This window comes from Malus domestica, chromosome 15 (genome assembly GCF_042453785.1).
Source record: "Malus domestica chromosome 15, GDT2T_hap1".
NCBI classification, from domain to species: domain Eukaryota; kingdom Viridiplantae; phylum Streptophyta; class Magnoliopsida; order Rosales; family Rosaceae; genus Malus; species Malus domestica.
In genome coordinates, this window is record NC_091675.1 from 10,413,852 (window position 1) to 10,440,316 (window position 26,465).

Consider the following 26,465-nt stretch of genomic DNA (forward strand, 5'->3'; position numbering starts at 1 on the left):
TCTAATTACACAGATAGTCTAAATTTAACCACCTGCACAGCTCGGTAAGTATTGGGTTTTATTCACAAAAGATCTCGGTATTATTAGTAGTGGAACCGTTCATCTGTAAGTAGTAATGCATTTTGTCATGTTTCTGATGCGGGATTGCAATTTGCAACGTTATGTATGTAAAGTAAAACTGTAATCCATTCCGGTTCTTCTTGCTCTCTTCAAGCTGTCACTTTCTATTAATCTGCGGTTTATTTTACACCATAATCTTGATAAATACTTGTGTGAACGTTCTGCATTCCGTGCAGATGAGATATAAAGGTTACAAGCTGCATTATTGGCTTAGAAATTTTTATACATTGCGCGGTCATGTCGTATCTTGTCAATATTTAATCGATAATTGAAGTTTACCCGGCGCTGTAGATATGGCAATTGGTATAGGGTTCCACAGACTCTGGATTTTTTTCCCAACTCTCTTAATTTAAATGAGAATAAATATATGTATGTTGGTTCAGTTCATAACTCACTACTCAGGGAACCGACTGACTCCGTGAAACTGAGGCAGCTAGCTAGCGTAAAAACATTAATAATTAGGAAGGAAGGAAGGAAGGATCAAACCATTAACCATGGATGATGAAATTGGTGTCCATAACCCCCTTCTTTCGAGCCATCCTTCTCGACGTGCCTTCGTCCGGAAGATACCTCTTTTCGTAACCTTGGCTAAATGGATTCTCAAGATCACAATGTGGGTGCTTTTCATTTCATGGGTGGTTTTCATTTTTCTGTTCCCTCTAGGCTCTGTGCAGACATTTTTTGGTGACTGGATTGCAGCCACCGATGGAACTCTTTTCGGGACTACAGGTTTGTTGGCAGGCATTTGATCAACTCATCATTGCCTCCTTTGCTCTTCTTTTCACCTAAAACTAATATTAAAGTTGAACTTTGGAATCGGATGCAGGAACCCTTCTCCTTCTGTTCAACGGTCCTCTTCTCGTTATTGCCTTGCTTTCGATAGCATTTCTAGCTATGTCTGGGGAAGAAGAGCTCCCCCACAAGTATGTCTATTGATTTCTTTTGAAAAATACATTGATCGCTGCTTTCCTTTACCAGCTGCTGTTCTGCCTGTACTTTAATCAGATTGATGAGTATATATATACATCTTCACGTTTTGGTGTTCTAGTTCAATCATATCACTTGAATATTCACCCAATTGATATTTTATTATGTAATCCATGAACTGTGTGTGCAGGAAGAAGAAGACTTCACAAAACCCAAGTTTCCGCTTGTGGACATTCCCAATTCTTGTGGATGGACCATTTGGGGTTGTTTCTGCCGCTGAGTTGATTGGGATATTACTCTTTGTTGTGTATACTATATGGTCTGTGTCCTATTATGCCGTGAGCATTCTCGGCACGATACCTGGTTCGTTAAGTCTTAAAGCACAAAGGTATAATTTCTATCTCTACATGAGTTAAGTGACTTTAGTTGCCTTGCCTGTAAAATTCGTAAGCAGATAAACCAATTAGCTAGATTCGTGGAATTCACCATGATGCGTACGTGCTCGCGTGTGTATATTAAGAGCAGCTTCCTAGCAGGAATCCCGTTTTACTATAGATGGAAAGCATAGTATTCTTCTTCATCTAGGTGTCTAATCACTTACCTTTTAGATGACACATGTTCTCTGTAAATGACTGAGAAACTGAGAATCTCAGTTTATAACGTCGGAAAATTACCTTCTTTGCTTATGTATAATGTTGAAAATCTCTGATAAACTAACCAGCAATTCTGTTTGTTGCCCCTTTCCCTTTATTCTCTTGTAGTATGTCATGGTGAATTGTCAGAGAAAAATTTTGTGCTGTCTCTTCGGTTTCAAGATTGGTTTAGTTTGCTGATGGTTGTCCTTGTTTACTTGAACTTGTCAGTTGTTTGTTCCTGGCAATTTTCGGGGCTTACTTAGCCTCGAGTGGGATGTTTTGCTTGGCATTTTTGTTCCTTCCTATTGCAAGGGGATCAGTTCTTCTTCGCCTTATAGATATCCCTTTCGAGCATGCTACGAGATATCATGTATGGCTGGGACATCTCACGATGTCGCTCTTTACTCTCCATGGACTATGTTACATAGCGACATGGGCAATGGAGGGCAATCTCCTTGCTAAAGTGAGTGTTCATGCTAAAGAAAGATTTAGTCGCATATAGAATGCTCGAGTGCATATTTAAAATTTCGATTATTGGTTTGATGCAGATATTGGAGTGGAGGGAGATTGGTGTTGCAAATCTTGCAGGAGTTATCAGCCTTGCTGCTGGTCTGTTGATGTGGGTCACATCGCTCCCTCCGGTTAGAAAGCTGAATTTTGAGTTGTTCTTCTACACTCATCAACTATATGTCATCTTCATTGCCTTCTTGGCTATGCACGTTGGTGATTTTCTTTTCGTCTGTGCTGCCGGAGGCATATTTATTTATATCCTTGATCGTTTTCTGAGATTCTGCCAATCGCGAAGGACTGTTGGTGTAATCTCAGCCAAGTGCCTTCCATGCGGAACTGTAGAATTAGTCCTTGCAAAACCTGAAAGTAAATATTTTTCTTCGCACGCACGTTTGCTTGTTTCATATTCTGTTATACCATGTGAGTAACAATTTGCTCTTGACACCACATTTTAGATCTGCAGTACAACGCGCTCAGTTTTATTTTTCTTCAAGTCCGGGAACTGTCATGGCTTCAATGGCATCCTTTTAGCGTTTCATCCAGTCCTCTGGACGGTAAGTATCACACTCCCGTTTGACTAATTTATATACTGTACTTTTAATTAGGTATGAACATCTGGTCTTAGTAGCGGGCGGCATTGGGATTTCGCCTTTCCTGGCTGTCCTGAGTGACATTGTCCATTGTGTTAAGGAAGGGAGATTGTGTCAAGTACGAAATATTTTGATTGTCTGGGCTGTCAAAACATCAAATGAGCTTCCTCTTCTTTCAACCATCGACATGGACTCAGTTTCCAGTAAACTAAATATTCAGACTCTAATTTACGTCACTCGGGAATCTGGTCCTCCGTTGGTATGTTTGTTTACATATTGGTTTCGTTGTATTTCCTAAGAAATGTGTTTTATTCAGCTGTTCCTTGACATCTAGTTTGATTGCTACTTCCAGGAAGAGGGTCAAGTTCTGAACAGCGCGCTGGAGTTTCCTCCTCGTTGTCCTCCTAGGCCGAAAAGGTGTAGCATGTCTGTTTTGGTTGGTTCCGGAGATAATCTATGGTCCGGACTATATCTCATCTCATCGACGGTAGGCTTAGTTATCATATTGGGTTTGTTGGATGTCTTGTACATAAACCCGTACCGTATATCTGCATGGTGGTACAAAGGGCTTCTGTTGCTGCTCTGTATGGTTGCAAGTGTGGTCGTCTTTGGGGGTCTTGTGGTTGGTTTATGGCTTCTTTGGGAGCGAAAATTTTCGCCGCAGGATCAATGCGAAGACGATACTTCAGATGTATATAAGGCGGAGCATGAAGAAACTGTAGGTCGCAGTGATTCAAATGAGCACCGAGAAAATCTTTCAAAGTTAACAGGCATTCGTTATGGTGCAAGACCGAACTTCAAAGGTATGCCCCCCTCCCTGAAATGTCGAATTGACGTATATTTTCCGATTTGTACATTTTCTGATTACTTGTTACTGAATGCAGAAATTTTCGGAACCATATCCAAGGATTGGGGTACCGTCGACGCGGGCGTCATTGTTTGTGGTCCTCCAAGTTTTGAAGCAAGTGTTGCCAAAGAGATCAGGTCACACAATTTGAGGAGACAACGCGACGATCCTATCTTCCATTTCAACAGTCACAGTTTCGATCTGTAGCCGTAGCCGTAGCAGTAGCCTACACTTACAAATTTAGATGGTTCTATAGCCTAATGTGGTCCTCTTAATTGAGGATAGTATGCTGTATGCGTAATGATAAAGTACATACAACTACTAAAAAAAAAGCGATCCCAAGCCAACGAGGCTTCCCGCTGTATAATGGAACAGAAGAAAAATGTTCCCTAAGATCTGGAAGTTCATAACGCAGGTTTACATCCGTTATTAGCTCATATGTGATATAATCAACAGATAATCATTCTATCATCATCACAATACGTAATGTAGACGAGGGTCCATTTAAACAAGTCTCCCCCAAACGTATATGCAACAAAGTTAGCGTAACAAAAAGCATGCGGAACCTTGTAAATACGCTTCATATCAGCTGTCGCAATGTCATAACCTAATCACATTACATAAGTATGTCCACCTGTGGATGTGGATCATTTCATTTGCCGTGTCATTCAAAAGATAAAGTGCATCCTAGGAAAATGGTCTAAACCTATATATTACCATCAGCGGTATATTAACATTTGCGCCACATTTAACTTAAGATTGGTATTAAATTAAAGGAGCAATACTCAGAAGGGGTTCTGACTCAACATGTAGGTTAGAAGCGGGTCTCACTGGTTTAGTAGCTAGAACGGTGATTTCAGGCAGCAGCAGCTTCGTGAATGCTATACAACATCTAAATCCTATGGTTCTTGCTAGTCTAGAATCATCCTAAAACATGAAACAAGGATGATATTCCATACAGTGAGTTCCATCTTCTGGTACGTGAGGGGCTGGAGGAGTCAATAGTTTTGAATTCTGCTTCATGACATTCACGGTATTTGATATCTCACTCAGCTTCTGCTCTGTTATATACTTCCAATTAAACAGCTCCTGAAACATTTCCTGTCAACAAGGAGATTTTAATGAGCCTTTGTTTACGTCATTCCAGAAAACTTAAAATGAAACAATTCCACATATCAAGTCCTCTATTAATCTGTTGTCAGCATATCACCTGAAACACAACCAGATTGTCAAGATCCGACTTTGAATTTGCAGTAGCAGAAGAATCAGGGGTCACATTAGCTTGAAATCCACTTTGCTTCTCCAGTAACAGCTCACACACATCTCTGTTTCTAGCAGCAAAATCACAACAAGCTCAGCTTAGATCAATTTTTTATGGTTTGAGGTTTTACATTTTATTTGTTACCTCTCCATTTCGGCCTTATCTTCCTTGACTTTGCAAAAAGGGTCCTGAGATGAGCTATCACCATGCCTTGATCTAAGCCGTAGGGCTAAGCAGGGATCTTGGATTATAACTTCTTCCTCAGAATTAACCAGACTGTTGCTCTCAAACCACGGCACAAGTTTATTTCCCTGAAAACAGTCAAGGTTGGTGCTCTCTAGCCAATCTTCCCATTGCTCAGATGCTTCAGTCTTGGTGACAGTGTATTGCTTTGGTCCTTGCATATTATTCAAAACATTTGTAATTTCCACTAGCTGTTGCTCGACTTTATCCTTCCATGTCATTAATTCCTCAAAATTGTCCTGTAGAAAAGAAAAGAAAATGAAACTTCATCAGAACCAAAATACCGTAAACATACGCAACAGAACACATACTTCTTGTCCAATAGTAGATGGATTTTGTAAAACATGACGGAACAATTTACTGGGATTTCCATTTTATATACCTGCATACCCTTCCAAGAACCTAAAATCACTTTCAAGCTTTGCTCAGACTGAGCTTTCCATTTTGCCAAATCCTCGAGCCTCTCCTGTTTAACCAACACTGAGATTTAGATTTCATCCAGCAGTAGTCCAATATCAAATTGTAATGTCTATAAAATGTTGTTTAACATTTAACTCAACCTGGTTGGCTTGGTCTTTCTCTTGCTTCTGGGATAAAAGCAGCTCCTGTATATCGCTTTTAATAAAAAGAGACAGATTATTTATTTATGAACACATATATCAGTTACAAGTTTGTTTTATAAAGATTCCATTTACCTCTTCATTTTATCTACTTCTGCCCTGAGTAGCTTCAGTTCTCCAGCAGAAACAGAATCATCAAAGGGACCACCACCTGGCATCAACCTAGACGTTGGAACCCAGTAAGGATCATGCACCCCAGCCTCCTGCCGTATGTTAGCCAGGTCATCACTCTCCAACCAGTACTCCATTCTTCCGCTGGTGTTGAACCACCGCCGAAACCGCTCGCTCCCACCTGGTGCCACTTTACCATCAAGGTGCTTCAGTAAGTGATCGAGCAGCCCAGTATCACCAATCCGCTTACGAGCTGCCATCCTCAAGTCGCTCCTGGAAATTGGGTTTCCAAAAGTTGCATCTTCAGCCTTCAAAATTTCCAGTATAGCTTGCTCTGCTTGCTTATACCTGCATATACACTTAATTTGTTGTGATATCAAAAAGCCTTACGAACAGTGTCATCAACCAAAAGGTGATAGTGGGTTCTACCTTTCAACTGTCCATCTTTCAATCACATTACTACACTTTTTTGTCATAACCTTGGAACTAGTTGGCCTCTTCGTACAAAGTAATGCTTCCTTCTCTTTCAGTTCACTGAGGCTAAGGCGCTTCCTCTTCTTGATCTCTGGTACCTCCAGGGGTTCAGTTTTCACAGCTTTCACTTCATGTGTTGAATAACTGCTGCCGGATGAAAGTGGAGGTTTATTTCCATCGTGTCTTCCAAGGAAGACAATTCGCCGACGAGTACCCCACTGTGCCATCTGGGTGTCTCCTAGCTGAAACCAGTAGAATATCTCTGTGCTTTGTCAGTCACCTACAACTTCAGTGCACAACAGAAGTACATGCAGATGCAATCGAACACTCTGAACCATTAAAAGTCCTATTAAACTACTAGTTAAGTTTCTAAGAGAAAGAAGTTGATTGGTGTGATTCTAAAAGTCTAAACATGAATTCAATTTCAGTTCAACAAGAGCTAGACATCTAATTAGGCGAACCCTTCATCTACCAACTGTATTCTGAAACATTTGATGGAAAAAATATGGACGCAACTGATGACCTGATTCAATTCTGGTGTACACGCATGAATTTGGAAACAAAAAGCCACATTTCTTAGCAATTTAGATTCTGCAGTTGACAAACCATTTCTTAGACAGTAACTACCAAAACAATTGACCAAGTTCATTTCATTAGCTCCCAAAACACACCCATTTAAGAGCTTGGCACGGAATAAATCTGCAACTTACTACCTACCCATTACATCTATGAAATTTTAAAATATTCATTTATTATAAGTAACCGCTACGCCTATCCCTCGATCTGAAAGCTGTAGGTTCCATATATCAGATTAAGGGTATTACATCAATTAATGACAAAAAGCGAGTGCTTTAGTCTCCGGCGTAACTGCGGTAGAGCATCATTCATATTCGTATAAACAGGAACCACAAACAAATTACAAAATGCAAAACAAAAGGCGTGATAATGGCAACTATATATCTGCAAATCAAAGAAAAAATACATAAAGTTTTAAAATTTAAAGGCTGAGCTTTACACATAACATAATGAAATTGAAACCCCTTTAGGCTTTTAGCCCCTGGGTTAGAAAATCACATCCAGACCTTTTTCAGGGTTTTACTTTGTGGTAATTCAAAAATGGGTTTCCATTTTTGTCTTCGTTACCAAACACAACGCATGAAAAAATTTCAAAGATTAAAAAAACAAAATTAAAAAAAAAAAACAAAATTCAGAAATTTGTCAGGTTGGAAAACTCTGAAACCAGACGGACGGACCAAGAAGCCGGACAGAAAGAAACGAAAAGGGGTATTAGGAGACAATGTGGTCCGTTTGCCATCCATCAATATAGTTGAAAACCCTAAATTACACATATATATTAACAATCATGCTGAAAAAGTGAACCCCCAAATTCTTCGTTTCGTGTTCGAGCTGGGTACCAGAGAGAGAGAGAGAGGTTTGGTTTAGTTTACCTGAGTATTTTCGGGGCAGAAATATGGAATCAGGAGTTAGAGCTGAAGCAAGTGCGAAGGTGCCTCCTCAGTCCTCCCAGAAGAGGAATGCAAGCAAGAGAAAACTTAAATAAGACGAGGCTCGGTGTTTTTTCGCTTCTCCCAAAACCCTAACCGCCAAATTCCCCTCCCATTCTTTCTTAAACCCACACATGACACGTGTTCACCTAGTTGCATCTAATTACACCTATTTGTATTTGTTTTTGGTTCCTTCGAGGACATCCGATAAAATTAAAACGATACAAAAGGATTAGCATATGACTTTGCGCAAGGATGATCCGCATGATTCAAGGTATGGTTGAATTTTTTTGTCACTTAGCATATCTAGTTATATCCATGTTCATTTATAAGTGTGAGAGATTTTGAATTCAAATCTCATAAATGGCAAGAGAAATGGAAAATATAACAGTTAGATCAAGCTCCGGGCCTATGACCCAACTTGAACTGTTCAAATTTGTTTCCTGGTTTGGCTCGTTCAAGCTCCGTCCATAAATGAAACGAGCTGAGCTTGAATAAAATATTATGATAAAATCATATGAACTTGAGCTTTGCAACGCATATTTTTTAATGTTAGAGGTGCGATAATTTCAAAGTATTTGTTATTATGTTTTTATTTTAGTTTATTTTAACGTCTTTCACTTCTTACTAAGCTGTGTTGAATAAAATTTTAAATTTGACTTACAAATGAACCGAATTCAAACTTGAAAAACAATTATTCGAGTCAAAGCTTGAACATATTATTTCGAGCTTGAGCTTAAGCTTAAGGATGAGTAATATCATCTCAGCCGAACTTGAACACCCTATCACTATTCTTTGCTCAAATTATGCAACTATAAATAAATATAAAAAATTATAATTAATTTATCACTAAGAGGGGTGTATTCAATTAGGATTCTGAGAGAGTTTCAGGGAATTAATAATTTCAGGGGTATTCAATTAGGATTTTAAGTGATTCTCTGAAATTCTAGGTGTATTCAATTAGAATTTCAAAATAGTTTATTAAAATCCTTAGAAATCTAGGTGTATTCAATTAAGATTTTAAAGAAGTTTATAACATTCCAAGTGTATTCAATTAGAAATTGATTTTAAAGAATTTGAGAAAGTTAAAGAATTAGAGGGAATTGGAGAGATTTCGTAGTGTATTTTAAGTATCCACAAATCTCACCTCTTCCCATGAGATTTCGAGAGAATTGAATCAAAATTTTATATGGAATCTCTACAAATCAATTAAACTCCATAAAAATCCATGGATTTATAAATCCATTAAAATCTCTCACATTCTCAATTGAATACACCCCCCTAAAGTAATTTTTTTATATATTTTTTTGAAATACTAAGGGGGTGTATTCAATTGGGAATTTGAGAAATTTTAATCGATTTATAAATCCATAGATTTTTATGCAGTTTAACTGATTTGTAGAGATTCTATGTAAAATTTTAATTTAATTCCCTCGAAATCTCATGGGGAGATATGAGATTTATGGATGCTTAAAATACACTACAAAATCTCTCAAATTCCCTCTAATTCCTCAACTTTTCCAAATTATTTAAATTCAAGTTCTAATTGAATACACTTAGAATATTATAAACTTCTTTAAAATTCTAATTAAATACAACCGGATTTCTAAGGATTTTAATAAACTATCTTAAAATCCTAATTGAATACACATTGAATTTTAGAGAATCACTTAAAATCCTAATTGAATACCCCTAAATTAATTAAAAGAATTAAAATCCCTCAAAATCTCAATTGAATACACCCCCTAAGTAAATTACAAAAAGAATCCTCCGCAGATCCTTCATGGCTGATTCAACAATGCGTATAAATTTAGTATTCATGGTCTGGGCCATAACTCATGGGTTTCCAGTCGAGTTGGGCTGCAGCAAAAATAAAACCACAGGGCCTCGTCCAGTTTCCGTTCATGGGCTGGGCTAGCTCAAACTGAAATTGATGCCGCATGGAGAGAAGCGCTCATAAAAAGAATAGATCACCGCCGTCAATTGAACCATAGGAAATTGGCAATTAGCGGGATTCCTTCCTTCCGGTTGGTTTCTGTCTCTTGTCATCGTCACTAACTAGTCTGCTCCTCCTCCTCCGTCCGCATCGTCCCACCGATTCCGTCCGTATTAACACCTCCATAACTCCACAAGCAACAAGCAAAAGCAGCTACCTTGGAGCCACAGACACACAGAGGATTGAATTTGATTCGAGGAGAAGAACACAAGGTTAACACGCAACCTACTCAATCATTCATGTTTGTTTATTTATTTATTTTTATTAGGGTTTTCTTCTTCTTCTGAATCACATTGTGGGTGTGCTTGTTTATCTAGGGTTTTTCTGCCATTAGGGTTTCATTTCTCAATTTTGCAAACTCAGTTTATCTGTTTTATATTTCTGACCCTAAAATAATTTGGGGTTTTGTTTTGTTATCCTTTTCGAAGGAATTGGATTTCTGTTGTGGTTGTCTTACTTACGAGCCAGAGTTGTGGTTTCTTTTGTAATTAGGGTTTTCTGATTGTTTGTTTGTTTGCTTCAGTCATCAATTGTTCCAGTTCCAGTCATAAGCAAGGAACTGTTGACCATGAGTGGTCCGCCTAAACGACCTCACGAAGAGAGTGGTCATTCCTCCTCTTCCAAATACCCGCATCCTCACCCGCACCCACAACCACATGACGATTCCGGACCATACCCCAAGCTCTCATCCTCTGTTTCCAATGAATACCATCCTCCCTATGACATTGGCCCCGATGCTCGCTTGCCCAAGATTCCCCGCACCGATTCTCGCGACCCTGATAGGCGATCTCCCCTCCACTCAATCTATCGAATGCCCTCGAATTCAAGTGATATGCACATAGATCATCCTTCAGCTCCCGACAATAGATTGGAGTCCAGGGACACTAGAGATGTTCGCTTTGAGAACCGAGACACAAAGACAGAGGCAAGAGAGTTGTACAACGACGCAAGAAGGGATGCTCAGAGTTCTAAGGGTGAAAAAGAGGTAAGGTATGACAGCAGAGGAGATGACAACAAGGAGGTCAAATATGATAGGCCGAATTTTAACGATCTGAAGGCTGACCCCAAAATGGAAGGTTATGCTCTGGCCGCTAGTCACTTGAACTGGAAAGAATCAAAAGATTACCATAGAGGAAAACGGCATTCTGATGCCCCACCCGCAACTACAGACACCTGGCATCGCGGCAGTTCACAAGGCCACGTTGAAGTTGGAAAGGAACTTCCCACTACGGAGGAGCGGGATCATGTTGAGGCGCATGAGGCTGTTGGGGAAAACAAGTTTGATTCTAAAGGTGATGATAAATTCAAAGAAAAGGATAGAAAAAGGAAAGACGCAAAGCACCGGGATTGGGGCGAAAAGGATAAGGAAAGAAGTGATCGTAGGAGTAGTATTCAAGTAGCTATCAGCAGCAGTGAGGGCAAAGAACCAGCAAAGGAAGAAAGAGATGCAGAGAGGTCGGAGAGGGAGAGGAGGGACATTGGAAAAGACAAAGAAAGAGTAAGAGAGCGGGAAAGGGATCATACCAAGAGAGACCCATGGAATGGAGTAGAGAAAGATGGTTCGAATAATGAGAAGGAAGTTGGTGATGGATCTATTAGAATGTCAGAACAGGATAATCTTCCACCAGAGCAAAAGAAACAGAAAGATTTTGACAGTTGGAGAACTGTCGATAGGGAATCTAGAGACAGGAGGAAAGAAAGAGATGTTGATGTTGAAGGAGATAGAGCTGAAAAGCACCGTAGGGGATATGACAAAGAATCAGATGATGGATGTGCAGATGGTGAAGGGGCCACAGACAGAGAAAGGGAAGTCTATAATCATGGAGTTCAGCGTAAAAGGATGCAACGGTCAAGGGGTAGCCCTCTAGTGGCAAACCATGATCTGCGTTTTAGGTCTCGCATTCAAGACAATGAAGGGTGGGTTTTAATATTTTCCTTTTCTGTTTCTGACTTTATTGCAAGCGTGATGGCTTACCAATTTCACATTATTAAACGTATATGTGAAAATTTGCTTTATTTGTTTATTTTCATAATCATTTTGCATGCATAACTACTAACTTCGAAACTAAATTAGTGGCTTCGTATTTTTTTCTTTATTAGCATGTTTTGCCTATCTTATTGAATTAGAAAGAGTTACCATTATGTAATTATTTGTGCAATGTCCATAAGTAATATATTTTGTAGGTATATTTGAAATTGTGGATTTTATCACAAATGGTCCTTTTATCTTATCTCAACTCATCAGTTTGGTTTTTTATGTTCAAAACTCATCAATATCTTCCCTTTTCTATTCCTCAACTCATCAATGTTGTCCCTGGTATCTAACTCCATTAGAAAATCCGTTAGTTAGTCGACATGGGATCGGTGTGGAGCTCATGTTACCAATCATATTCTGACACATATATTTAAACAATTAAATCTACAAGGAAAAGCTTAAGCCCATGTAGGAAAACAAGAAAAAATTGAGAAAAAAGGGAAAAGCACTGGACAACATCACCTCCCACTGCCCACCCTTCCTCACCATCACCCCCTCGTCGACACCCACCTGTACCAGCGTCCCCAAGATCTCTCTATTGAAGAATTGGATTTGGTAATTTGAATTTGGTTGGTTCTTTGCCTAACCAACACTGCCCACTCCACTCTCAATATGCAACTTTTAATCCCAAATTCAACTTCTACACCCCATACCCCAGCGGCCCCCTTCACTCCACCTTCGCCTCCCCACTAGATCAACCTAGTCACCCGCACTCCCACCCCAGCATTGCACCCAGCCATACCATACCCAACCGTAATCGGCACCCTTCCTGCTACCGCATCCACAACACACCACTGCCCTGCTTCCCTCCCCCAAACCTACCTTCGTTCCACCTTTCAGTTTCTCACAATTTTTTTCCTGTAGATTTCTTTACTTTTAAAATGGATTCTTAAATTTTAAAATAATTAAATATATTTCTTACTAATTTTAAATGATTGACTTTTTATTAATCCAAATGGCATCATAAAATTAGCTTTGAGGCCCCCACAAGATGCCACATCAGCAAACTAACAGAATTTCCAATGGATTTAGATGTTAAGGACAACATTGATGAGTAAAGCAATAGATAAGGGACAATATTGATGAGTTGGGAATATAAAGGATCAAACTGATGAGTTGACAAAAGATAAGGGAACATTTGTGATAAAAACCCTTAAATTGTTTTGAAGTGGATGATTGAACTTTTTGCAGTGCATACACTATTATACAGTTTACACATAAATAAAGTGGCAGTCATCTTGTTACGTCATAGTAGGATAAATATTTGGTGACACAATTTTGTTTTTCTTATCACATGTCAATTGCTGAATTATAACATTGATCTTGTAATTTAGTCAATACTGATTCATTTTGCAATAAATGATAAACATTATTTGTTACTCCAAGCACTTTTTTTTTTGTTTTTTACCCCAAGTCACTTGATAAATGTAATGGTAGCCTAAGGTAACTGCTTAGTAAAGCATTAATCTTATAATAACAGTATAAATTCAACCGTCAAGTTTTTGAAACGAATTATTTCCTTAACAGTGCGCTTATTATTTTGTGACATATCAAAGTGGTTTTTTCCCATAAAATGTCATTTTTCAGTATCTTTCGGTTTTATGCTCAACTTTATGATATTCATTTATCTGTGATGGACATACCTTTTTGGTTTTATATACCCATTAATTTTTCTTCTGTGCCCTTGTGTTTTGCAGATCCCAAGGTGTGCTCTTGTATTCCAATTCTGGCAACAAGAAATTTTTCTTGGTGAAGTTCTTTAGATTGCAATAGAAACCTTTTGACTTTACCCTCCAAAAAATACATACATGTAAATAAGCTTTCACGTTGATGAAGAAAGTCGAAAGGATGGTTAATGATTGTTTGATGTCCAAAAATTAGCTTTTGTTCATAAAGTAGAAAGCCTTCACCCTGTCCCAGTGTCGAATTAGTATGGTCAGGGGAAAAAAGGAGTTCTTAAGCATCTTCCCTGGTGGAAAGTAAGAAGCAATAAGAACAACTGCTTGTAGAAGGTCATATGGATCATTCAAACTAAAGAGAGAAATATCCATAAACAAACATTTTCCTAGGAGGAAAAACTTCTCAATGGTTTTTACAGCTTTCTTTTGCACAGGCAGACACGAGGGGAGATCATTTTTCTTGGGTGAATGTAATTTGGAATTTCAAAGAAGGCTGAGCGTGATAAACACGTTCTCAGCTTCTTAGAAGTTGTTTGCTAATAGGTCCCATTCTTGTTAATTTTCTAACCGATGCAAGCATGCCAAGACACAATTTAAAGAGGGGAGAGAGTCAGAGAGTTGTGTAGTGTGTAGTAAACATTTTTTTCATAGGGTGGCTGTAATATTTAACATTTCAGATATTAGATGGTAATCTCTACACACAGGTTATATTTTACTGCTGCTATTGTTTCAGGTAAAAGTGAAGTATCACCTGTTGTTTATAAAGTTGGCGAATGCATGCAAGAACTGATAAAAGTATGGAAGGAATATGAGCCATCTCCAGGTGAAAAAAATGGTGAAAGTTCTCTTACTGGTCCAACCCTTGAGATTCGGATTCCAGCTGAACATGTTACCGCAACAAATCGCCAAGTAAGATCTGAATTAGGTTCATGCCAAATATTGATAAATTAGGTTCATACAAAATTGACCTACAAAGTACTTGTTTTTGTCCATTTTGGTTATACTACTTATTTTCAATTCTAGAACTCCTGCTCTAAATTTTCGTAATTTCTGTTCTTGATTTCTATAGAGTGTTCATTATTGTTACGTGTCACACCTCCAGTTAATAAGCTGCCTCTGTAGTTCACTTTTTGTATATTATGTTTCTCATTTGTTTGCCCTCATGAATCAATGTGTTAGAAAAGTGTTTTGTTTTATCCTCATTCTTGTCAGTGTCTGAGTCAGGGCATTGCATGCAAGGTTAATGATTGCTTCTTGTTTTTGTTTTGTAATTTTCTTTAGATTTGATTGTGTTCTTTTAATTCCATTGTATGCAGGTTAGAGGTGGCCAGCTATGGGGGACAGATATATACACAGATGATTCTGATCTCGTTGCTGGTGTGTGGTTTTGTCATTGGTTTTTTTAGAATAACTTAGATTAAATTACATATGAAAGCCGGTATTAATGGTTCAATCTTGCATTCCAGTTCTCATGCACACAGGATATTGCCGGCCCACAGCATCTCCTCCGCCTCCTGCTATCCAGGAGTTGCGTGCTACAGTTCGAGTACTACCTCCACAAGACTGTAAGTGACTACTCTTTATGCTTTATAATATGCATGTTGAATTAGATGAACTACATAGATTTTCTAATGCCATATCATCAATCATTCATTCATTAGCTTATAAAATAAATAATTAATACAATCTGCATCTCAATTTTAATCATATAATCAATTGTTGACAATAAAATTATATAAGCACTTAATTACAGTTTTTTGTCTTGCAAGTTGCTTATTTACAAGCTAAAATATGTGTAATTAATTTAATGAAAAATAACAGAATTGAAGTTAATAACTTATAAGCCATCATTGATTGAAAGATCACATGAGTTGGTGTGTGGTGTCCCATCCTCGGTTCCTAAATGTTTATAGAGATTTCCCATTGAGGTTTGTTGAAGCCAAAAATCGATCAACAGTCGTAATGAGAAATAGAAAGATAAATTGAGTAAAGATTGACCTCTCTCTAGGTGAGAGCTGGACCTCTCTTCATGTGGTGGATTTAAATGCAAGAGTTTGTGGCACAATCTCAAAGTGGGTTACGTTTATGGGAGCCAAAAACTAAAAGGTTAAATGTGTATGGTGTTTGTGGGTATTAAAATGGGTTGTGGGTTTAATTGAGGGCAACTAAATGATAATCTTCGAAGTTTTCCACTTTCAATTAAGGACAACAATTGCTGAAGTTCGAAGTCTTTTGTTGCTAGCTCTTTTGCCTATCTAAAGTGATTGTGCTTGCCTAGTTTAAGTTGGATGACTGAAGGAAGAGAGGAGGGCGCTCCCTGCATTACTCAATTATAAAAAGCCCAATCTCTCAGTTCTAATTTAATGCAGTGCCTTGATTTGAGTACATCAACATTGTTTAAAAGAGAAACCAAAGATAGTTCCTTTAATTTTTTACTCCTCCTGGTTTGGTAAATAACTATGAAGTTATATTTCATACAGGAAACCGTCTGATACATTTAAGATGAAATTTATGTAATAAATGAAAGTCTATAAGTCGAAACTGTAATTTGATTTCATTAGATGAAAATTTATTAGCACTCCACAGTAGGATAAAATAATGCTTTGTCTAATTCTGTTTTGTAATGTTTTTATTAGGTTACATTTCCTCACTGAGAAACAATGTTCGATCACGTGCGTGGGGAGCTGCAATTGGTTGTAGTTTCCGTGTTGAGCGCTGTTGCATCGTCAAGGTGATAAAACTTAAAAGTTAATTTATTTCTTCTTAAGTGTGTGTGCACGAATGTGTATGTGTTATACCCTTTTGAGGAATGCCCAAATTTTATTGCAGATACTAAGTGCATATATTTGGACCTGGACTTAATATTTTTAAATATGAACTGGAAAGTGTTTTTAATGATACTGCTGGGTTTATAGTGCCTGATGCTTCTTCCGAATTGTTTGGTTTGCAGAAAGCAGGTGGAACCATTGATCTTGAAGCTTGTCTTACACATACTTCTACGGTGGAGCCTACCCTTGCTCCAGTGATTGTGGAGCGCTCAATGACTACAAGGGCTGCAGCTTCGGTATTTTCTACTCTGCCCAGCAATTGATTTTATTTGTATTTTAGTTGAAGTTTTTCTTCCTTTTGGAATGTATCCTTAGTCCATTTTCCATTAGTGCAGTCACAATGTCACATATAAGTTTTAGTCATCAAACATACAAACCTCCTCTGTTTGATGAAGTTTTTTAGTCATAATTTTAGTTGAACAAAACTTCTGCTGTTGGATTATATCTTGTATTTCATTAGCCATTACCTGCCGCAGCTGACAACTTTTCATCTTTGAAACATATAAGTGGTTTGGGGTTGTTCCAGACGAAATTGATTGCATGTGTGCCCACTATGAGGTGGTCCACTGGTGGGGACGAGTTTAAAGATGTAAATCCCACATCGGAAACTTGAGAAAATGTAATACAATATGAAAGTGAGTGGTTCCACTACTAATAAAACAAGGCCTTTTGTGATAAGACCCCACACCTGCTGTGCTAGCAGCTGGTAATCTTGATAAGCATTCTTTTCTTGTTTTCTTTTGAGTTGGTAGCAGGCAAGAATACCCAAGACTGATTATTTGGAGGGTAGTGTGCATTGGAATCCAACCTTTTTAAAAACGTTTAATGATTTAGGAATGGGTTTTGTTTTAATTTCAAAAAATTCTTTATATAACTAGAGTTTGAGGTGTTAGAGATCTGTGGTTAGATGGAGTTTTTCTTGAAGAGTGAGTTTGAATTGTGTCTTGGCGGTCTGTTGAGATCCAATACATCTTTTCCTTGGGAGAGAATTTGGTGCCCGCTTGCTTTGCCTGTGGTGGATTTCAACTCTGTAAATTGTCATTTGCTTTTGTATGTTTTGTGAAGCTGCGGTGTTTGTGTTCTCCATACTTGTCTGATTTGTTTGTGAGTTGGCATGGTCAGTTTGTCAAAGTACAAATAGGACTTTGGGAGAATATTCATTTTTGGTCTTTATGGTTCATGTAATATAAACGTGATGTTTATTCTTATGAGGTGTTAGAACATTCTGCTTTGAAGGTTTGAGGTACTTCTTTGCTTGGCCTATGTTTCTGTAGTATATCTATACTAGGGATGCACATTTTTGGTTATAGGGAAAAAAAGGGGAAACAAAAAGAAAAAAAGTGTGCACAAGAACTAATAGTTAGTAAAACTGCAAGTCTGCAAGGAAGGTATGGCGTTTACATTGTTGGGGCACACTAGAAATATGTTCAAAGGCAATGGAGGTACAAATGACCCCTGTGAGGCTGGGTGGTGACGGCGAATAACCTAAAGCTTTATTTGGGTTGAATCCATATACTTGCTTGTATATTCTTGATAAGATCTTAGAAAAAACTCATGCAATTCTATGTTCCATTTTGATCAATGCATGATATATAAAAAAAAAGTGCAAGTTAATATATTGAATTTTAAGTTAAAGTTAATTCCGGACATGCTCTCTAAGGTTGTTGTTACAGTATTACCATGGTTAAGCAGTGTCACAACAAATTGAATATTATATGCATATACCATGGTTAAGCAGTGTCACGATAAATTGAATTTTATATGCATATGTACACTTGACAAATTTTCATTTTAAAGAATCGCCTTCATATGAGTTTTCTTATGTTTAAATTTCTAGAAATTACTGCCGCAGCATAAGATTCAGACTTGGGTAGTCTTTATATATGAATTATCATATGCTTTTATTTTCATAAAGCACACACAATATATAGATGCCCTTCAACAATTATCATTAATTCTCATCTTACATGATGGTTTTAATTCTTCAGAATGCATTGCGACAACAGAGATTTGTACGAGAAGTTACAATACAGTACAACCTCTGCAATGAGCCTTGGTACATTTCAAGTCTTCCCCAAAATAATTCTCTGTTTTATGTCGATTCAGAATAGAGATACTTATTTTATGTATAATCCTTTTTGTCTTTTTTTTTTTTTGGGGGGGGGGGGGGTGGGGGTGGGGGTGTAATTTATTACAATAAGTTGATGCTCATATGTTATTTCTGGAAACTTTCTTTAGGTTTTTCCTGATCTCTACGATATAGGTTGGAAACGAGCTTTCACTAGCACCCTGATCCACTAAATATCAACCTCTGTTTCTGTTATATAAAATAAAGTTCAAGGCTGCTAACATTTTTTTGAAAACTTGTGTCTGTGTAACAACTCAACCTAGGAACAGATCTTAGTTTAATTTTTCTTGTGATACTTGAACACATCTTAATTGCTACACTCAAAATTATGATTTCTAGCATAGCAACTTTCTTCTTTTTTGGGAAATGAAACAGTATTATTGTTAACTCAAAAGCCATTTAAAATTCATAGATGTGAAATCTACATTCAAAATTTCAAATTAAAAAAGGAAAGCAGCATCAAATACTCTAATCCAATAGGAGGCAGCTTCTTTTGTTTTATTTTATTTTCTTTTGAGAAGAGACTAATAGGACAGCTCAAGGAACTTGTTATTATAATTGTTTTTGGTAAACCTTGTTCCTAATACAATTGGTAAACCTAATGATCTTCTTCTTCTTCTTCTTTCTGAACTTTCAGGATTAAGTACAGTATAAGCATTGTTGCTGACAAGGGTTTGAAGAAAACCCTGTATACTTCTGCACGTCTGAAGAAGGGAGAAGTTCTTTACTTAGAAACACATTCACGCAGGTACAAACGCTAATTATTTATTTCACTCTGTATTCGGGATGCGTTCATGAGCTCTTTTAAGAAATAATATTCGATATTTGATTATCTCATTTTTTATTTCTTTCTTTGTATTGGATAATGAAGTTTACATGACATAGGAGATGAGTTACTTTTTGGATAGGGAACTTTGTCTTTTTCTCTCTATTTCAAGCTTGTTTAGCTATTGAACGACATTTACTTAAAAAGTACGGACCTTTTCCCTTTTTTTTTCTTTTCTGTTTCTTATTTGCATTGACCCTGTTTGGTTAAATGATATGTTCTTTGCAACGTCTATATGTGTGTTTCAGAGTTTTCTTTTTGTTGAGGTTAAATTTTATCTTTTTTGTTTTAAGGTGGGTGATGTAGTCATGCTGCGGTAGATTTTTTTTTAAATGCGTAGTGTTTTCTTACCTTTTGATCTATTATCTTAAGGTATGAGCTCTGTTTTACTGGAGAGAAAATGATCAAAGCTGCGCAGCTGTCTCAGATGCATGAAGGCGAGACAGAGAAGAGTCAAAAGCATGTCTCACATTCCACCAATGGTGAAAGAAATGATTCTGATAATGTCATGGTTGATGTCTTCCGTTGGTCTCTATGTAAAACGCCTCTTCCCCAGAAGGTCCTGCGGTCAGTTGGGATTCCGCTTCCCCTTGATTATGTGGAGGTACCACATGTTGTTATCCTTCATTTTTAGTTCGTTAACATCAAGAGATTTGATACAAGTGGTTGCTGGGTTAATTGTGAATTCGGATAATGTTTCTACGTGAAGCTATTCGTGTATGTATGTCTTTTTCTTTGTGGGTGTAGATTAAAAATGTTGTTTTCATGGTGGTTAGGTGTTGGAGGAGAATCTTGACTGGGAGGACGTGCAGTGGTCGCAGACGGGTGTTTGGATTGCCGGCAAAGAGTACACACTTGCTCGGGTGCATTTTCTGTCGACAAATTAACCAAATGTAATGCGTCTCGTTTTCTGAATTTGTTTGTACAAGGAAGGGTGTTTCTTGACATGTTTTTCTTGCTGTTCTGATTTTATTCCTGAATTTATGTGTGTGGGGTTTGGTAATGTATGTTTCACTTAAATCGTGAGGGGTTTACAATTATACAATAATAAACCATGTACTATTTGTTTTACATTTTACGGACATGATGTTCTAAGTTTTATGTACAAAACGAATTTTGTTACACGAACGATGCTCTCGGGTGGTATTTGGGGGTGTTGCTACCTCTATCCCTACATCCGTTCGGGATTTTTTTTCCCTTAACCACATCCATAGCCATTCTTTGTAATAGCAAGGAGATATGAGACACTGCAAGACCAACAAAGAGGACTCACAAGCCTAATTTATAAAAATTGTATTAACAGTTTAATGGACGTCATCACTTCTCCATATCCGACTCGGGTATTTTAAAAAATCATCAAACCCACCACCATACCCGTTTCTTGTCCTCCATAACCGCCCCATCAACGTCGGTTTGGGGGCGTGTTTTGTTTCCGAGTTAAGTGAACTTTTTTGGATAGATTATGATAAAAAAAAAATGAATGATTCGAAGGATGATTCTGTTGAGTGAAATAATGTTATGTCGTCATGTGAAGAGAAATGACTTGTTACAAACCAATGTTATGTCATCATGTGCTGAGTGAAATAATGTTATGTCGTCATGTAAAGAGAAATGACTTGTTACAAACTACAATAACAACGTATACTTAATTGTTTTTCTACATTTTAACTGGATTTGCAAAAATTGTAGACTTCCAAAAAACTTTTTTTTTTAAACAGTTATCCACCCCTTCCAGAGGCCGGGAATACTCATAGAGGCATTTCAGCCTCCTCTTGGCCACAAGTCTGGCTTCCACACCAAAAGCGGGTTTCGAAGTCAAGACTTTCAGTTTTTAATTTGAAGAAAGCATCGCAATCTTCCCTTTATCACTGGATCACCAACTTGTGGTTTTTTCTTCTTAAATTGATATTTTAAGTTTAGCTTATGCTTTGCAATTTTGCAACTCAAATGTTCTCTTAGTAATTGAGCCTTAATTTTGCAACTCAAATGGATTTTGTATTTAATCCTATTAACCTAAAGATGTAAACGATTAAACACACAAGCGCACTAACTTGGATTTACAAACTCGATAGAGATTTTCTTGAATATCTTTATATAACACCAATAGTGCATAACCAATATATCCAGAGTTTGAAACTCTCTCACCTTTAAGTAAACCCTTCCTAATAGGGCGTAACCCTGTGTAACGCCTTTCACAAGCCCATAAGAATCCTTATGCATCTAATACTTCCCTTATTTAAGTCCAAAATAAAATAGATACCTCTTTTGCCATACTATTCTCTCATTAAATTTTAGTGGACATGAGATATGTTAATTTAATATCTAAATTTTAAGACCTCGTTTGGCAAACTGAACTGTCATGGACTGAACTATATCCTACGATGTCTTGAAAAGGAAAATGATCCTCTCCGAATCCTTTCCACTAAGGCACACAATCCGGGCATTTGAAATTTGATCCAACGGCTATAAACAGGGACCCACTTTAAAAGTTATAATAATTTTAACCATTAGATCAAATTTCAAAGGCTTGGATTGTGTGCCGGTGGAAAGGATCCTCTCCCTCCTGAAAATTCTCGGACTGGCACAAGCTGGATTGTGTCCTGACGTGATCCAAAACTGTACCAAACTTAATTAAGACCCTAAGTTGAACATAACTAAAACATCCACGTCCAACAGAATAAACAGAACAATCACAAAAGTAATTAACGGGAATTACACGTACAATGTACATCTCAATTTCATGGGGTACTCTTAGATTGGACTTAGTGCTTCACTTTGTGCAAGGCTACAAAAAACTCAAATGTATACAAGGACATATTTCCTCTGATGGATGAGTACCAAACCTTTTGCTTTTGGACTAGTATCAGCCTAAAAATCAGTGTCAAAACACGCTACCATGACCTTCGATACCATTGATCTTGCAAAAGGGATGTAGCTCAAGCTGTACCTGTTACCTCGGAAGAACAAAGAATGGATAAATGAATAGTACCAAATAGAGAAAGAAGGGGACAGAAAATAGATCACGAGTAGCTACTAACTTACCATTTTATTCCATAAATCAAGTATATATAAGCAATATGGTATCAAACTCTGACATTTTTAAGCTTTAGTTAACCTTACAGATTTCTAAATTTTTCGGTTTTCGAATATTGTGAATCTTCTTTTCTTGGTACACACCCTAAAACTTGAAAACTACAAAAGCATAAAGACGATAAGGGGATCAAATTTATAATCAATCAGCTCTGAAACTCAATTCAGTGCATTCAACAAGTAGTCAACTTCTAATCCATGAATCTATGTTTACTTGGATGAATCAAAATTTGTCATGTAAAATTGAGTTTTGATGATTTCATTCTTAGTCTAAGGTTCGGGTGAACAGGTTAGATAAGGGTTAAGAGTAATTAGAATCTTCTTCCCACCTTTGCACTCTGCAGTGCACAATAGCAATACAGCTTTGGGGTTTCCTTAGTTGGAGTTAATTGATTGTTATTAGACTGAGTGGGTTATCTTGGCTTATACTGGCATGGCTTCCCCTGAAGTTTGACTACTTTGGCAATTTCCCCCCTGAATGAAATGACTTCAATATCCCCTAAACTATGATTATTTTGTAGTGTTCTCTATGATCATCTGGATTCAAATTAGAAAAAGAACTTACAATACCTGCATCCTTGACTATCTAGAGTTCGCAACATTCTCTATTCTCTAATGATGTTTTGTTGAAGTCATGTATGATCTACTTGCAAAGCTATTCAAACCAAGAGAATTTGTACATGCCCAAGACCTCATACTGGAGCTAGCATAACAGTGTGATACTTGACCCGCTATTTTGACGTATCAAAGGACCCATAGGCTAAGTAGTTTTAGACATCAAAATATTGAAAGCAGAACACATCATTCATGGTGCACTTAGCATTAATCTCGATTTTGCTGGTCTACATCAAATTCACATGTCAAATTTATAAGCTTATATAACCGCTCAATGGTTGTTGCCCATAATTGATTAACTTATTGAAGAATATCAATTCATCAAATCGGCGTGCTCAACCCATAATTGATTTGGGAGTGGCATAAACCAATTTTTTCTTCAAGAAACACATTCCAAAAACAAGCCAAAAGTTCAAGGGTATAGGTAAAAATTTCCTTTAACAGTATGTGGATCTCAACCCCTCATTAACCTATGAATGAGGTTATTAAAAACTAGCCACAAAAAGCATGTTAATACTATCACATACCAGATCAATGCACCAAACTCTAAAAGTATTGCCAAAAGCGTCAATAACTTGTTATGAATCTGCTCAATGCAAAAGAAAATTAGATAACATCAGATGCTAAATTGATTCAAAGGAAACTCACACTGTTTCAAATAGGGGTGTGATATCCACACACCCTATTTTACTTTTCACACACCTTTTTAATTTTCAGCCGTCGAATCGGGTGAATTGAAGAAGTTCATCGGACACAAATTATCAAGGGATGTGTGAGAAGTAAAATGGAGTGTGTGGATAGCACACCCCTTTCAAATATACTTAAGGGAAAATTAACAACAAAGGGAAGGCCATTGTAACTTACATAAAGGGCACAAAACAAGGCAATTACTATACTTGCAAGGTATACCGCTGTCGCATAAATTCGGACAGGGTCAAGCATCATTGACACTTGCCGTTTAGGGCCGATGAGGAATGCTGTGCTGCCAGACAGAAGAGTAAAAACTAGAGGTGAAAATTTTTCCCTAGACAATGTATAAAAAGAAAGACTATATATATATATTATTTTTATGAAAAGGGTTACTTAAAAGTATTGATTTAAAAAAAAAACTAAAACCAAAAACAGGAAAAGAGTATAATTGCTCCCTTCTGGCGCATTCAAATTATTCGATTAGCTCTCAATGGTTTCGTCTTATTCTTATTCTTTTTCTGGGATCCGAGGCACTCAATGTTTTTTAAAACCAAAGGGAAAACCTGGGGAGCTAATACAATAATCTGAATGCACAAGAAGGGAGCAAATATACTGGTTCAATTGAACAGTCTTATGGTAAAATCTGCCTACTTCCAAGGGCCTGTACAAGTTTTGAGCACAAATACCGTCCCCTAGGTTGCCTAGCAAAACAGAAAAGGTGGAAACTAAGTTGGGCCAGAAAATTAAAGCCCAAAAGAGATTAGATGTTCTGAAAATTTTAATGTCACAGATTATGACAACATTTCAAGGTTGCACATTGTTATTCTCCATAGCCAGAAAATAAATAAATAAGTCTTGCTTCTCTGTCATTTAGCTAAGCACACTAAGTGTTCCATATTGACTCATTTGCTACCTTGACAAAATTTGCAATACATTTTAAACACCTCATGGATCACATGAAGAGCAAATCGAACACTAACCTCCCAAGCGAAAGCAGATTTCCAAGTGTGAATGTGATTGCAAACTTGATTGGGTGGAAGAAAACAAGCATCGACTGTCACATGAAAAAGAAAAGAACCCTGCATATCAGTACCATCGTAGGTCCCTGACATCTGTCTAATTCATGCAAGTCAAATATTCAATCCTCCCGTAACTATAAAAAATTATAAGTATTAAAGTTTTTGAACACCTTAACGAAATTATGACATTGAAAACTTATTTACATTGAGAGTTCAGGTTCCCCGGAACACAGTAAAATATCATATATCAGCTAACAGTGAGTAGTCCGTTCTAGGATGCTTCGATGCCCTTCCCCACTAAAAGCATACAGTAGATACTATATACATATACATATACATATATATATACACACACACATATATATATATACACATAATAAAGAAATGTGATGGGTGAATTATTATGATACTGATGCCTTCTAGAGTTCCTAATGCATAAAAAAGTTTGGGAAGAATATAATGAGTAGAATGGCCGAGATTTTGACTTGCAACCAATTCCGACGCCAGATTATTGAGCACAAGAGGCTAATAGCTATTACTAGCTTAGGCAGATGTTATTTGACTTCACACAGTTGCATCATGGTAGAGAAAACTAGTAGTTCCACTCATCGAAAAGCGAATACTTTTTGTACAGATCAGGTATTAACTAACAATAAAAAAAGGTCGTACCCAGTGCACAAACAATAAACCAAACTTAATTATGATCGGACATGTGAACTTGAAACATAGCAAGCTCGGTTTGTGAGTCATTGCAAGCAATTACCGAAGACGCATTAAGCGAGCGTATTTGGTAAAACATTGAGCTCAATGTTGATGGACAACTGGGAAAAAGGAAAAAGAGTATGCTTTGAATAATTAGAGCTTACCAAGAGCGTACAAGTGATACCGGCAGCCAAGCATATGGAGAAACCGTACAGCCTCTGTAGAATTGAACCAAATCGAATGAAATCGAATCGAATCGGAGAGATAGATATGAAATTAGGTGTTTGTTGGAGATGGAGATTTAGGGTTTAGTTAGCAGCATTAATCACCTGTTTGGTGGACAATGTGCAGTTGCGATTGAAGTCATCCATGAAGTTGGAATCCTGCTGTAGAGCAGCAGAAGCCTGGTCTTCTTCGTCCACCTCCATACCCACCAGCATCTTCATCTTCTCAAACGCTTGGTTCATCTTCTCCATTTCCCTTCCCTTACAATTTTGGAAATGATTTGGAGATTTGGAAATAATTTGGAAACTGGAAGTTGGATCTCCCTCTCTCACTCTTTGCCCAGCTAGAGTAAAAGGGCAAATTACATCACCCCTCAACTTTTCCACCTATTTCAACTTCATACATCTAATTTTTTATTTTTTTTTATTTTATACCACGACTTCCTGTTTTGTATCAATTTTGTACGACTGTTGGCAAATTTGTTAATTTCGTTATGACGTATAAATTTATACAAGAAAATTGTAGTAATGATTGTTCAACTTGAACCCAATTGTTGAAATTGTCTAATTCTAATGGAGTAGGTTGATGGAAATAATACGTTTTTATGAGTTAAAGAATCAATAGTCACAAATTTTTAATTAAAAAATCATTGCTCTAATTGAATCAAAAATTAAAAATTCATTCCTATAATCTTCACATTTAATATAAATAAAAATTTTCATACAACCTCATTGTGAAGAAGTTTTTTTTTTTTTTTTTGTATATTGGCAATTCAAACGACGTCGTGCA

The 26,465-nt window shown here is 37.2% G+C and overlaps 3 protein-coding genes, 1 non-coding gene and 1 pseudogene across 10 annotated transcripts; 3 read left to right on the forward strand and 2 right to left on the reverse strand.

The window, feature by feature from the left end:
- Window positions 1-298: 298 nt before the first annotated feature.
- LOC103456307 (ferric reduction oxidase 7, chloroplastic-like) lies at window positions 299-4,103 on the forward strand (annotated as a pseudogene). The gene is made up of 8 exons (XR_011576269.1): window positions 299-849; window positions 947-1,043; window positions 1,238-1,435; window positions 1,911-2,145; window positions 2,231-2,558; window positions 2,648-3,041; window positions 3,135-3,585; window positions 3,667-4,103. The product of XR_011576269.1 is annotated as a ferric reduction oxidase 7, chloroplastic-like (transcript).
- An 84-nt stretch (window positions 4,104-4,187) lies between these two features.
- LOC103456306 (protein DYAD) lies at window positions 4,188-7,990 on the reverse strand. Of its 6 annotated transcripts, none has more exons than XM_070813990.1 (8): window positions 7,787-7,990; window positions 6,294-6,580; window positions 5,829-6,212; window positions 5,694-5,748; window positions 5,516-5,599; window positions 5,035-5,372; window positions 4,840-4,954; window positions 4,188-4,730 (listed from the first exon to the last, which is right to left on the reverse strand). In XM_070813990.1, the coding sequence occupies exons 2-8, from the start codon at window positions 6,563-6,565 to the stop codon at window positions 4,557-4,559; spliced, it is 1,422 nt and encodes a 473-aa protein (XP_070670091.1). In that variant the 5' UTR covers window positions 6,566-6,580; window positions 7,787-7,990; the 3' UTR covers window positions 4,188-4,556. The 6 variants fall into 6 exon arrangements, with proteins under 6 accessions (XP_070670091.1, XP_008394222.3, XP_017178673.3 ...); XM_008396000.4 differs by having other exon boundaries at window positions 4,840-4,960; window positions 7,787-7,937; XM_017323184.3 differs by having other exon boundaries at window positions 6,294-6,667; window positions 7,787-7,937.
- A 41-nt stretch (window positions 7,991-8,031) lies between these two features.
- LOC114821859 (U6 spliceosomal RNA) lies at window positions 8,032-8,134 on the forward strand. Its single transcript, XR_003769697.1, has one exon. It is a non-coding gene; the product is annotated as a U6 spliceosomal RNA (small nuclear RNA).
- Window positions 8,135-9,681: 1,547 nt separating this feature from the next.
- Window positions 9,682-20,408, forward strand: LOC103456311 (uncharacterized). Its single transcript, XM_070813992.1, has 12 exons — window positions 9,682-10,051; window positions 10,363-11,756; window positions 13,572-13,579; window positions 14,287-14,462; window positions 14,870-14,930; window positions 15,020-15,118; window positions 16,190-16,284; window positions 16,504-16,617; window positions 18,370-18,437; window positions 19,147-19,257; window positions 19,708-19,939; window positions 20,112-20,408. The coding sequence occupies exons 2-12, from the start codon at window positions 10,408-10,410 to the stop codon at window positions 20,220-20,222; spliced, it is 2,424 nt and encodes an 807-aa protein (XP_070670093.1). The 5' UTR covers window positions 9,682-10,051; window positions 10,363-10,407; the 3' UTR covers window positions 20,223-20,408.
- Window positions 20,409-21,962: 1,554 nt separating this feature from the next.
- On the reverse strand, window positions 21,963-26,079 carry LOC103456310 (uncharacterized). The gene is made up of 6 exons (XM_008396010.4): window positions 25,781-26,079; window positions 25,616-25,669; window positions 24,711-24,784; window positions 23,905-24,022; window positions 23,568-23,626; window positions 21,963-22,282 (listed from the first exon to the last, which is right to left on the reverse strand). The coding sequence occupies exons 1-6, from the start codon at window positions 25,925-25,927 to the stop codon at window positions 22,204-22,206; spliced, it is 531 nt and encodes a 176-aa protein (XP_008394232.1). The 5' UTR covers window positions 25,928-26,079; the 3' UTR covers window positions 21,963-22,203.
- Between the last annotated feature and the right edge of the window lie 386 nt (window positions 26,080-26,465).